This window comes from Lactuca virosa, chromosome 9 (genome assembly GCF_052849685.1).
Source record: "Lactuca virosa cultivar CGN04683 chromosome 9, Lactuca_virosa_CGN04683_v6, whole genome shotgun sequence".
Classification (NCBI taxonomy): domain Eukaryota; kingdom Viridiplantae; phylum Streptophyta; class Magnoliopsida; order Asterales; family Asteraceae; genus Lactuca; species Lactuca virosa.
In genome coordinates this window covers 301998105-302012504 of record NC_136434.1, presented here as the reverse complement: position 1 = coordinate 302012504, position 14400 = coordinate 301998105, and the positions used below count along the sequence as shown (strand labels likewise).

At 38.2% G+C, this 14400-nt stretch overlaps 1 protein-coding gene across 1 annotated transcript; it reads right to left on the bottom strand.

Annotated features, from left to right (window-relative positions):
• Positions 1 to 10564: 10564 nt before the first annotated feature.
• LOC145140679 (uncharacterized) lies at positions 10565 to 14189 on the bottom strand. Its single transcript, XM_079074087.1, has 6 exons — positions 13457 to 14189; positions 12596 to 12898; positions 11543 to 12449; positions 11384 to 11483; positions 10681 to 11304; positions 10565 to 10591 (listed from the first exon to the last, which is right to left on the bottom strand). The coding sequence occupies exons 1-6, from the start codon at positions 14187 to 14189 to the stop codon at positions 10565 to 10567; spliced, it is 2694 nt and encodes an 897-aa protein (XP_078930213.1).
• Positions 14190 to 14400: the final 211 nt, after the last annotated feature.

Genomic DNA, 14400 nt, shown 5'->3' with positions numbered 1-14400 from the left:
AAAAATCTCACTCTTAGTTACTTTAGGAAAAATATGAAAAGCATGCTAATCCATGAAAAGAAACAGCATGCTTTATATGTCGTTAGTGGAGCGTGTGTGGTTAATCGGCACCCTAATTGGGACTATAAAGAGATATGGTGGACATATTGAAAATTATCATTATTGATGGAGCGTGTGTGGTTAACTGGCACATCAATGTGAATTAGTAAATGACATCAAGGTATTCAAGCGGGTTTGCATGGTTATTCACATCTCGTTTGTGATCCTTGGCATCCCAGTCACAAAAGTTAGAGAATAATCTGAGATTAAACATGTCATTTATAAGAATTGATGAATCTCAAAAGATCTAGGAGTTTCATAAGATTGGAATTGGTAAAAGTCTTACCTACCTAAAATATATTCGAATTTGATTACGACATCCCTCTTCAAAGTTTGAATCGAAAATATGGAACCTAGCCTTAATTTAAATTTATGGGTTACTAATTAAAGATTAAAATAAACAAACTTGAATTCTTTTTCCTCCTATTTTAAAATATCTTATGAAGATAGAAATGTTCTTCCTCGTTCTTTTGGTTTTCCTCTTCCTTTTAAAGATGATCTTCTATATTCTAATCAAGGAGAAAATGTATTCTCTTCTTCAGGAAATGGTGGAACTGGACATCATGCTTCTTCAACTCTTCCACCTCCTCTTCCTGTGACTCTCCCAACGTCATGTTTTCCACAAATTGAAAGATATGAGATTACTCATTCCCTATTGGCATATAAGCATCAATATGGAAACTTTATGTTTACACATGTTCTGAAAAGAAATCATACATTGACTAGTTGGATAGAATGAGTGTCGTTTCCCAAGGGAGCAAGCCATTGACTAGGTTCTCTTCTCCTGCTTCCAAAGTCATATGATCAGTTCATCAAGAACTTTTATATGAGAAATTTCGACATGACCATAATCGATCTGACTTAAATGTTGATTGTTGATGAAGCAGAAATGCTTAAGAGCACATCTGAAGCAGGGATGCTTAAAGGGTCTGATTCCAAAGTTTCCATGGACATTGACAATCATTCCATGTGTTGACCTCAAATAGTCCATTTTATTCTACTACCAATTTAAGGGACATTGGAAACAAAGTTGCCCAAAATACCTGAAAGATCTTAGAGATAGTAAAGTCGAGTCATATGACTCTACTTCAGGTACATCCATTATCTGACACCAATGTTTATAGGTTCCTATTTGTAGACTCTTAATACATGATGTGATGCTCACATTTTGATAGTATTAAAGAAGCTAAGAGAAAGATGGAATCTTAAGCAAAGTGACCTAAATCTGATCTTGAGAAATGGACTTCAATCATATGGATCAAAGATCAAAATTTGGAGCTACTACTAAAGATTTAGGATAATTTAATAGATTGTTATTACTCTTCGAAAATGTCTAGAAACATAGTTTTCATTTTATGCGTTGCAAGGAAAAGTTCCAAATTTCGTTTATTTTCAATAAAGTGAAATTTTGTTTTATCTGGTTGACATATGTAACTCCCTGAATTTAGAAGTTCGGAAAAGAGAAGAAAAACCTCGAATGAGGAAGTGACTCGTCAAGCAGATGGGTGACTCGACGAGTAGGAGCGCAATTTGGTCGCGGGTTTAGTGACCTACTCGACGAGTCAGAAGATTGATTCAGCGAGTTGGCCAGTCTGGGGGAAACCCTAATATTTAGGATTTGCACCCTATTTAAGCAACATTATAGGCCTCTTGTCCAGCCTCCATCACCTCCAGAGCAGTAATCCTGAAACCCTCCATAAGTGAACTTGAGCTTTCTTTGTGATTTTGAGAGTTATTTGGTGTATTTGAAGCTTGTGAGAAGAAGAGGATGAAAGAGGACTTCAAGAGAAGATTGTAGATCCAGGAACAACATCAGCTTCTCTTCACTTTCTGGTAATCAAGACTCATACTTGACTTGTAGTTTCTTAGATCACCTTGTGGTCATCTTTATGAGGTTTTGGGTCCAAGGAGCTTGATCCTTGGGACTTGGATGTCCCAAGTCGATTTACACACAGATCTGTAACCTTGTAGGGTCCTCATGGCATAAAGGTGCCATCTTTATGTCCATGAGAACCCCAAGAATGAAATAAACCCCATTTTTGGTCCTTTGAGCATAAAAGTCCCATGCATGAACGTAAATTTCATGGCTTTACGTGTTATACCGATCGTAGGAGCCTAGATCTACCTTCTAGATGAGTTTTGCTCATCAGAAATTGAATTATTAGACTTGGACATGCATGGACTCGGCGAGTCGTTCTTGGGACTCGGCGAGTCGTGAGTTGGTTCCCAAAACTGTTATGACTCAGAGGAACCCATTTTAGTTCAGAAGGGATTTGGATGAGTCCAGGGAAGGGACTCAATGAAATGGACAAAGCCATGGATCTGGAAACCATGGGACTCGCGAGTGCAGGAACGTACTCGGCGAGTCCAAGGCCATCTCCCAACTCATGAAGACGGACTCGACGAGTTGTTCATACAACTCGGCGAGTCAAAGACTAGACACGTTCATATGATGAAGATAAACTCGACGAGTTAAGGAGGAACTCAGCGAGTCAGATGAAGATTGTCCCAAGGTTATAGTTGAAGGAGAACTCGTCGAGTTCTTGCTAAACCCGACGAGTGGAGACGAGTTGGGGATAGATGAAAGGATTGGGATTCGGCGAGTTGGCAGGACAACTCGGCGAGTCCGGTCAACTGGAAAGTTGACTTTGACCAGGATGTGGACTTTAGCCAGGGGTAGAATGGTCAATTTACCCTAAGGATAGTTGTCGATTTCTGACTAAGTGTCATTGTGGAAATTATAGTCGGAAAGTTGCCGGAGCAGCAGTCAGATATTTCCACTTAGTGTTTAGCAGCCAGTTATGCGAGGTGAGTTTCCTTCCAGTAGGAACGGGTCTACGGCCACAATGCCGGCCCGTTTAAGTTGTAGAGTATGTCGGGGTGAGCCCGATGTCGGGGTTTAGCCCGATGCAGTTTATATGTTTCCGGACTTCGGTCCGATGCTGGGGTGGTCCCGAGAAGTAGTTAAGTATGCCTGGTGTCTTTGTGATTCATGCATGTATATATGTGTTATGTGTTATGTGTTTCGGGCTTCGGTCTGATGTCGGGCAAGCCCGATGTAGTATATGCGATTATGTTATATGTTATGTGAGCCCGATGTCGGGGCAAGCCTGATGTATGCTAGTTATTATGTTGTGCATTATATGTTCTGGGGCAAGCCCGGTGTATGCTAATTTATATGTTCCGGGCTTCGGTCCGATGTCGGGGCAAGCCCAATGCAGATCATGTGATTATGTTATGTGTTCATGATATATGTTATGTTGTGTATGTGTCGGGGTAAGCCCGATGACGGGGCAAGCCCGATGTCGGGGTGAGCCCGATGCCCGATGCGGTCGGATGCCGGGGTGAGCCCGATGTCGGGCAGGAGTCCGATGCCGGGTAAGTCGATGTCGGGATTCGTCCCGATGCAGTTAGGAGTAGTCCCAGAGTTATATTATTTGTTATATGTGATTTGTATGGTATGTGGTAGTTTGGGGGAGCTCACTAAGCTTCATGCTTACAGTTTCAGTTTTGGTTTCAGGTACTTCAACTAGCAAGGGAAAGGGCTCGGGACGATATCATGGCACACACCATAGTTTTCTTAGCCTGGGAGTTTACTCTGATATTTTATATATGAGATTGTGATATGATGACAGATCTTATGAGATTTTTGAGATACATGTTTTATGATTTTATACTATGGAAATGATATTTATGTTGTGAAATGATTTTGAAAACGAAATTTTTGGGTTGTATTTTTGGTATGTTTCAACTTCTTTATATTTCTTTGAAATGGCATTTTTTGAAAGTGTTGGTTACATTTCTAATATTAGCAATATTAATTGTGGATTTAATTCTTATGATGGCGTTTGTGGTATTGTCATAATTGACCAAATGAAAATAAATCTCATCACCAACTGAACAGATACTTGGTGTTGTATAATTCGCATTGTATAGTGTATGAGAATCTTGTTCATTGCAAAATTATGACTAATTCATTGATCACATGTTTATGTGATTCAAGTGAAAGAATAATGGATCTAGTACATGTTGATATGGACTATTCATATCCACCACAAAGGATGATAACTCTATTCATCATGATTTACTAATGTTTCAGTAAATATGGTTGTGTTTATAAGATTAAGCATAATTCGGATACTTTGAAAAAGATTCAAAGAGTAGTAGAATGAATAAGAAGAATGTATTAGGCAAAAAGATAAAAGTTTCTCCAATGTAAAAACAAAGGAGAGTATTTGGTATTATGTTTTATGATCATCTTAGTAATTGTGAAGTTGTATCACAATTGACTCCTCCAAGAATATCTTAGTGCAATTTTATGACTAAGAAGAGGAATCGAACATTGTTGGAAATGGTTCGATCATAGATGAGTCATACTTTGTTCTAATCAAGTTTTAGAGTCGTACTCTAACTATCTTGAAAACTCATTTCTAACTAATAAGGTTGATATATGTTGAGTAAAGATGTTTTCTTATTCTAGCACATATAGAATTAGAGTTGTGATATTTTCGTTAATTGAGAAACAAAAGATAAACTAAGACCTATTCTATGAACTATTTTCTTGTCGGGAATCAACATGAACTTTTGAATATTTGTTTTTACTTGTCAAGGAATGCTCCTTGAGAGAAAATTCATATATCAAGACGTCAGTGGGATTCATATTAATCTTGAGAGTTTCAAGCGTCAAAGGACAATAAACCTTTTAGTTATCACTAGCATACGATCTAATAGTCGTGTTTGATTGAGACATTCTTATTTTTCTGCACCTTCCAGTTGAGTTGGCAATGCTTATGAGTTCTATGTTTTCATTTAATTGCAAAAGCGAAAAGCACATTGGTCAGTGAAAGTATATTGATAAATATGGGTGAGCTGCTAAAAACATGGAAGCATTGGTAGGCCCTTGTGCTACCAGAGGGCAAGAAACTTAGAATAAGCGAAGTTCAGTCCATGAAAGGAAATCCAAATTTGTTTTTGGTTTTTTCCTGAACCTTGTCTTATTATTGTAGCTTGGAAATGATAGATTCACATGGATGGGAATGTATGCACCGTAAAATCTAGGTGGCAAAGTTTTCGCTCTAATTCGTGAGAATGATTATGAGGAAACACTTTCGCTATTAGATTTTAAAGGATTTGATAAAGATCAATGTGGATATTGTTTGTATCAATTGAATTCTCCAATTCACAATATGATTACGACATCCCACTTCATATTTTGAATTGTGAGAAGTGGCAAGGAAGTGTTTGAACTTTCAAGACTTATAGTTATGACTTATGAAAGGGTTTGGACATACACATATTCTATCCAATGAAGGTGTATAAGATTAAGAAGTCTAGTTGGAGACTTAGCGAAGCACTGCATAACAAAAATATATACTTCAGTAAGAAAGTCAAGGGTATTAATTTCTAGACGTCGAGATGATTTTCGGGTACATGTTAGAGCTAGTGGGAGCATAATTGTTATGCAAGTATTGCATTTTGGGTATTTTTGGATTTTGATGGAATTGGTCACTTGGTGGATTTAGGTATTGTGTTGAGAGCTGAGATTCGGAGTCGATCCTCATCAGTTCTATTTAGTTGCGAGGTGAGTTTTCCTCACTGTACTTACGGGTCGAAGGCACCATGGTCGGCCCATTGGTTAGATAACCTGATATTCATTGATGTGCTGAGTATGGAACTGATACGCATGCTAATTTTGACATGCTAGTCAGGTAGATCAGTAGGACTCCATGTGATATTGTTTGTATGATTATCTGTATATGTTAGTATATGTTATATGTCGATATATTGTGTGGGTTGGGTTGAGGTTGTACTGTTCCGTGCGGTAGCCAACAAACCCTGGAGAAACCTATATATGACTTGAGGGTCGAGTAGGGCATGTCAGACTCATACTGAGGGCTCATGAGCATTCCAGTTACAAGCTGAGGGTTGCGTAGGGCATGACAGACTCGTACTGAGGGCTTGGTGGTATTCAGTCCGAGGACTGATCTGGTCGGGGATCAAGCCATACATAAGTTGGTATCCCGAGGGCAAGCCATACTTGTGCTGTGGGCTCAGACGTAATCTAGTCTTTTAGTTGCGGACCCATTGTGGGGGAACTCATGAGGCAGCTGACAATGGTACTGGGAGTCATGAGGATCATAAGGTGTGTGGCAAGTGTGGGGGAACTCATGGATTTGTTTGTTACGGGTTCAAGTGTTTCAAGTGTGGGGAAAGAGGGCATGTGCATCGGGATTGTAAGAAGCATCAGATATTCTTTCACTGTCACCAGCCAGTTCATTTCCGGTCCAGTTGTCCTGCTTTGGGGATGGAGGGAGTCCAGACTCCAGTGCTCATTGTTCCTGAGGAGGTCAACGTCGAGCGCAAGAAATCTCTGGTATGTAATTCGACCCCCCCCCCAATTCTGTAGTGATATTATGGTTAAATTTTTCTTGATCGGTATTGTATCTTCCTTAGTATCTTTTTGGGTATGGGTAGGTGGTATTTTCGGGTTAGTTCTCTGTTTTGCCTGATTTATGTATCTTCATATGCCATGTCGCGTGCCGAGAGTCATCGATGGGTCATATCTTGTTGGGTGGGATTCAGTTGTTCAGTGGATTGTTCCGGTTCCTTTGGTGGATCCGGTTTAGGGCATGGGTTGGAAGATTTAGGGTCAAAGTAATAGGAATAGTTCATCAGCGAAGTCGGAGTTCGGATGTGATAGCATTCATTCAGATAGGACCGACAGTTGTCCGAGAGAGAACCCATGGGATCATTCACAATCGTTTCCAAGGAAGGAACGATAGCAAGGACATGTTGGTGTCAGTTGCATGAGTATTTAGTTCAGTAGAAGTGCCATGGGAAATTTTGTTATCAAGGGATGGTAGATGGATAGAATTGAGAGGTTCATTTGAGGATGAGAAGTTAGAGTAAGGATTCGTCATTCTAGAGCAAGGGTTATGATTTTAGTCGCCAGCAAAAACGACTTAAGGATTTGGTGTCGTATCATGAGAAACGATTGGGATTATCGGACTTGCTAGGAATTCGGGGAGTGTTCTTCGAAAATTCAGGAGTTTGTTAATCATCGAGATCGTCTAGTAATGGAACACTATTATGGGTAAGTGCAGGTCATAGTCGATTTGTGAGGGTAAGATGGATTGGAAATCCAAAAAAATCGTGGGATGAGAGAGCTTCGGCGAAGCCAAATGGAGGAGAACCGATCAGAATCTTCGTGAGCTGACTCGGGTATGGAACTAGGGTAAGTTTCACATCCTAGTTAATAAGGAAGCAACAAAAGTGGTTGTTAGGATTGAAGTTGAGTAGTTGGGAGTTCAAGAAACTTCCAACAATTGGTCGGCGTTTCCACTATGATGTATAGCAGGCTTGTGGGTGGATTCCAAGTTGAGGGTTGTGTTCAAACCTTGCTGTCTATTGTGGTTTAGTGAAGGATTTGGGGGATTCGAAGCATGACCCGACATGTTTGGTATTCCAACCCGATGGTTGATTGGACCAAACATGCTTATGGTACGATGGTATTCCATCCTGAGGATGAATGGGCCGATCGTAGACATGCCTGGTATTCCAGACCGAGGCTGATTGGGCCAGACATGAGTGTTTGTGCATGTCATTTGTTTGTTATGGTATATGGAGAAACCGCATTGCTTGTGTGTCAGCCACAGATCATGGGTAGTAATCATGAATGGTTAGAAGTGTTGTAAGACTGCGGGCGATCGTAGCATTCACCAGTTTGAGGTATACCATTATTAAGGTGGTCGTGAGTATAAAGAGAGATTAGTTCGTACCTTGGTCACGTCGGACATGATTGTTGGTGATCATTTCTCTATTTCAGGTTGAGGACCATTGGCGTTCGAGGGGGAGTTGGGCCTGTGTAGCTCTAGTTTGGGTGAGACCTGCGGGCGAGGCCCAGGCGCATATGTCAATACAGGTGAGACCTGGTAGAGACCGTTGGGTCAAAGTAATGGATCTTGGCTACTAGGAATGGTTATTTGGGCAGTGAGTGGTGCAGATGGATGCTTAGGCTACGGTAGCCTTACCTTTTGGACTCTTAGGAACCTGGTGGTTGGCCCAGGTGTGAGACTGGCAGTCTCAGCGGTGGCTGGGGATCTTTATATTCGAGTTTAGTGAAGGGTTGTCGTTAATTAGGAGATTTCGGAATTTCAAATGTAGATCATTGGATCTCCAGTTGTGAATTATGTACCGAGATGGCTCTTGAGGGAAACTCGCGTTTGGAATCGCAAATGTGGTGTGTAAGATCTTTGTTTTGGTAAGAATTGAATTAAGGAATATGAATGCCAAAAGTATCAGTGGAAGGGTTCATGGTTAAAGGATGGTTTCAGTTTTGATGGCAGATCAGGTTCTTGTGACTGTATTTGATTGGTTCTATATGTGTGGGGCTCGGAATTTCCAACAACGGTATGATGGTTCAAAATATAAGGGAGGCAGTGTCTTGTTCAGCACTAGAACGGTTATCTCCCAATTTGTCTCGCATTTTTCATTAAATCCATGGGATTTGTTATCATCAGGATGAGCCTTTTCTCAAGGAAATATCTATTCTTTCGGTCCAGTAGGAAGTTTCGGACATCAGCATGTGGATTGCAATTCTGTTTTCTAGTGGGAACCTTAGGTAATCAGAAGTTTAGTAGTAAATTTAGAAGACAAGTGGAATAGAGTTATCAATGGTCCAGCATGGGCGGGCTTCCAGGGAATTAGACCAAATTGAGACTTCAGATTTCAGAACCATGCTGACCGGCACCGATCCAAGTTGGAGTTCAGGTCGATGTTATAGTATTACTAAAGGTTTCACCTTGGAAAGGGGTGATACGCTTAAGGAAGGATGTAAAGTTGGATCCCCGATATATTGGGCCTTTTTAGATGATTTCTAAGGTTGGCAAGGTTTCTTGCAGGTTGGAGTTACCTGAGGAGCTCAGTCAGATTCACAGCATTTTCCATGTTTCGCTGCTACGAATGCGTATTGGATAAGGATGACGTGGTTTTCCTTGGGCGATATTCGGGTCAGTGAGCGCATGAACTATGTTATATGCCGGTATCTCCTTTGGAAAGGAAGATGAAGGCCCTGCGCAAGGACGTACCTTTGTGTAGAAGTGATAATCGAGTATGAAACAAATCAGAGTAAATCAAATGTAATTTGAACACGAGATGTAAATATAATCTAGTTTCAGCTCTATTACTTCCGATGAACACGAGTACAAAAACGATAGTAAAAAGGGTGAACTTTTACAATCACTCTCAAAAACTTACTATCTACTCAATGCTCAGTCCCTATTTCACTAGTACAAAAATGACCTACGGTCATACTTTCTGAAAAACGGCCTATGACACTTTTTAGTAAAAGTGTGGCCAAAGGTCACTAAAAAAATTTAGAGACTGTTATTGGATACATTTAAATTAGTTTGTGTGGCCATTATATTGATAATCAAAACTTTAACCACACTTAATTATACCAAATGTGACAAATATTAGTCACACTCGACCACTGAGGCCATAAGTCACAATCAGCCACAGGTATCGATTAAGATTGTCATACTTTTTTTATGAGAGACGGTAGATTAACGTATCGTGACATGAGTTAGTTCTATGTGTGTTTGTAACCTGGTGCCTATTTAGCCACATAACAGACAAAGTAGCTAAAAGGTGATACATATGGTCACACTAAATATTTGTGTGTCCATAGGGGGGGTTCTGTACTAGTTGTATTTAGCTAATGCAAGAAATTAAAACAAGTTAGTATTGGTTACTTATGGTCATGTATCATTTATTATGTGTGTCAAAATATTATGAATTGGCTTTAAGAAGAAACAAATATTGTGTGTGTAGGTACCATTTAGTTACGATTACAACTATTATATGTGTCTATATGTAAATATAGACACATATGTAATGTTTATTATGGTTGTACTATTGTATTTGGAAGACTCTTAAATTTGACCATAATTATCTTTGATATCATTTGGCATAATTAAAAATGAACAAAAAGTTTAATCATGGCAGTTTACAAAAGTACATTGCTTATTTTGTAAAGCTAGAAACAATTTCTGAAGAAAACAAAAACAATTAAAAATAATAAAAACAAAAACAAATAACAATATAGTTGTGTTGAATAAGAGCTATAAGAAAGGACCAAATTGCCCTTTTTGTCATCTATTCTTTTAATTGCACCAGATCAGACACCATTAAAAATGAAAAGTTGAAAACTTATTTTAAAAGAATAGTATGATAAATAACTGAAAAGAATACAACTTTGTCTAACATTGCATAACGAAAGTACATTACTATAACATGTCGTTTATATTATAACATGTCATCCACCATTACAGTAAAAAACTGAAAAAAAAATAACTTTGAGTTATAACAATATTACACCAGAATAGTTTGATGGTATAATATGGTAAAAAAATATTAAGGAAAGTACATCGTCATTTTTTGTCATTTTCTTATTCTCCACGTAACGCTAGGATGAAGGTTTGGCCTTTCCCTTCTACAGACAAAAATAAAGATCATTAAATGTTAAAAGAAGGAAAAATATTATCGCTACAAATGTAATTCATGACATTAAGAAACACATACCGTACGTATAACAATACCATGACAATCAGTATGAAAATAATCATCTTCCTTCTGCAACTCAAGTGTGTCTACACGTGGCAATATATTATCATTCTGAGGAACTACAATACTAAATTCTTCATCTACATCTTCATATGTATCTCTGTAATTTTTCGGAGGTGTATTGAACACAATAGACATTTTTTGATCGAGTGGGTTTGTGACATAAAATACTTGTTGTGCTTGTGAGGCCAATATGAAGGGATCACCTTTATGGCCTAATCTTTTTAGGTCAACTAGTGTGTACCCCAATTTATCCCTTTTAACCCCATTTCCATTGTCAACCCAGTCACACATGAAAATTGAAATTCGTTTAAAATGATAATCTAGTACCCATATCTCTTGTAAAACACCATAGTAAGTGTTTTTGGCATATGTTACAACTTCTTTACTGATGTGTGTGTCAGTTGCAACGACACTAACCCCACTGTTTTGGTAAACTTTACCTTCACGAGCTTTTGTACGAAAAGTATATCCATTGATAGCATATACATCGTATTTAATAATGTTCTTATTGGGTCCATGTGAAATCCATCTCATTGTCTCTGTTATACTTCCTCTACAGCCCCCTAACTCTCTCTCTACCTGAATTGTAATTAGATAATGAATTTAAGATATAAAGAAATACATAACAAAAAACACAACATATATGAAATGAATATACCTCCTTTCGTAACCAATGACCAAATGTATTACTATGCTCTTGTTGTAGTTGTGCCTTTCGTTTAGTAGGGTGTTGATGTTGCAAAAAATCCATGTGTCGTCTGTCAATACGTTAATGTTAATATTATAACAAAAAAAACATATATGTAAAAAAACTTACTTGATATACGGGAGTACTTCAGATGTATTTTGCAATACAAAGAAATGTGCTTTTCTGAATAGTTCTGCGGACACTTCTACCGATTTAGCAGCTGATAGAGGAGTATCGTCCGTAATAGAACTACTATCTACACCTATCTGAATTCCACATGTGTTATGATTGTCAGGGGGAATACCAACAGTATCCATCTTTTTGAGGAATTCATTAAAAAACTCAATCGTCTCTTCTTCAACATTTTCTTCTGCAATGCATCCTTCTGGTCTATTTTTGTTTCGCACGTGCCCCTTAATAAACTTCATAAACCTTTCGAATGGGTACATCCATCTAAAGAATATTGGACCGCATATATTTACTTCCCTAGTTAGATGAACGGTTAAATGAATCATCACATCAAAAAATGATGATGGAAAGTGTTTCTCACAAAGGCATAAGGTTACACATAATTCCTCTTGTAACTTATCGAGCTCATCCAGTATGATTTCTTTGCTACATATTGATTTGAAAAAGAAACAAAACCTTGTAATAGCAACTCTGGTGGGTGGATGCATAATAGATCGAATTGCTATGGGCAAAAATTGTTGCATGAGCATGTAATAGTCATGTGATTTTAGTCCGATCAACTTCCTATCCTTCAGACTCACCAAACTAGAAAAATTAGAACAATACCCTTGAGGAACCCTTAAGTTGGATAAAGTCTCACAGAATTTGTCTTTTTCCTCTTTTGTCATTGTACAACCTGCTGCGGGAAGTGTTGTGTTGTTCCCTTCTATTTTAGGATGCAGCTCTGGTTTTAAACCATAATGAACCAAATCCAATCGAGCTTTATAACCATCTTTCGTCTTCCCGGGAACGTTCAACACAGTTCTGGTTAAACTCTCGCCCACGTTCTTTTCGACATGCATAAAATCTATACAATGTGGAATCAAATTGTCACGCCAATACCTTAGCTGTCTATACCATATATTGAATTTCTTCCAGTATGTATTATTTTGCTAGCCCACATCTGAAGTACCCACTTTCAGTGATTTTCTTTTTTTTTATTTATCTTCCCACCTCTTCCACTTGTAGATTGTTGGGTTTCTGCCTCCTTTCCCTTAGTCACCTTTCCCCATTTATTAATTATAAATTTGACCCTGTTATATACTTCCTCCCCAATCATAGGTTCTGGAGATGGTGAGAACTCTTTTTGTCCATTGAATGCCTTTTTTTGTCTTCTGAACGGGTAATCATACGGTAGAAATCGTCTATGGCCAGCATAACTCTGCTTTTTCGATTCAGGGAGACTAATGTAGTGTGTTTCTTCGCCACACACAACACAACCTTGAAATCCACTGTATGGACAACCACTTAATGTACCTAGAGCAGGATAATCATTAATTGTCTATAACACTATTGTACGTAGTTTAAACTGCTCTTGTGCATATGCATCGTATGTTTCAACTCCAATATCAAATAATAATTGCAGATCATCAATAAAAGGTGCTAGGAACACATTAATATCGTTTCCTGGTATTCCCGAAATCAATAACGAAAGCATGATGAACTTTCTCTTCATACACAACCATGGTGGAAGGTTGTAAATGACAGTTAAAATAGGCCACACACTATGACTCCTATTTCCTCTATTAACATCGACCCCGTCAGCCGAAATGCCTAGCCGCAAATTTCTTGGCTCGATAGCAAAGGCAGTATATTTGTCATCAATGGCAGCTCATGCTGGTGAATCAGCTGGGTGACTTAAAACACCAATATCCACCTTTCTGTCTGTTGTGTGCCATGTTAAATCTTTTGCAGTAGTCTTAGACTGAAAAAGTCGTTTCAAGTGCGGAATAATTGGAAAGTGACACAAAACTTTTGCAGGAATATTTTTGTAAATTTTATTTTTTTGTTCATCGACCTTCCATCTTGATTTACCACAAGTAGGACATGTTTCCATGTCTGTGTATTCGTTTCTGTAAAGTATACAGTTGTTGACACATGCATGTATCTTAGTATACCCTAAACCCATTACCTTGAACGCTTTCTTGGCCTCGTATGTACTACTGTACATTTCGTTACCTTCTGGTAACATATTTTTGATCAAAACCAATAATTCTGTAAAGCACTTATCTGATACTCCATACTTACTCTTTAAGTTGAGTAGTTGTATGACTGTAGATAATTTTGTGAAATTAGGACACCCTTCATATAGGGGCTTCTCGGCATCTTCAATCAGTTCTCTAAACTTCTCAGGGTTCCCAATAAAATTTTCTTCTACAGCTTCCACCATCTCTACTGTTTCTGCAGCATCTGCTGGCATTTCTGTGTTCATGGTCGTCGAATCAACAACGTATGATGTGTCCATGTCAAAATTACGTTCATATATATAATTTCTGGGTGGTTCCTCTTTTTCTCCATGCTTATTCCAGTTCGTGTATGTTTGATCAATTCCATTCTTGAATAGGTGATCATCTACCACATCCACCGAATGAGATATGTGGTTTACACATTTGACACATGGACATGGAATTCTTATCTTTTTTTTGGTATCTACAGCATCCATATTTTTAGAAATCTTGTAATTATGTACTGCATATTTCAAAAATTCTGCAACACCCTTTACATACGTTTCTGATGTTCTGTATGCTCCCATCCAAGACTTATCCATATTCAGTTTATAACAGCATCAACAATCAATATATGTTTCCTGTTCATTGAAGCATTTTAACAAACAGTTGGTGTGCATAAACGAAAAAGATCACATTACAATTAAATCCAATAACTGGAAACCAAATACTTGTTAATTGAAGAATATATAATGAAACATGACCAAACGAAATAGCAAAGATTAATATTCTGAAGGTAATTGTTTTTTATGT

Coding starts and splice junctions, on each gene's coding strand:
- LOC145140679 (XM_079074087.1), bottom strand. CDS start 14,189: ATGGATAAGTCTTGGATGGGAGCATACAGAACATCAGAAACGTATGTA. Junction 12,899..13,456: donor GGAAACATGTCCTACTTGTG/GTAAATCAAGAT, acceptor ATCCTGCTCTAG/GTACATTAAGTGGTTGTCCA. Junction 12,450..12,595: donor ACAATCTACAAGTGGAAGAG/GTGGGAAGATAA, acceptor CACATTGTATAG/ATTTTATGCATGTCGAAAAG.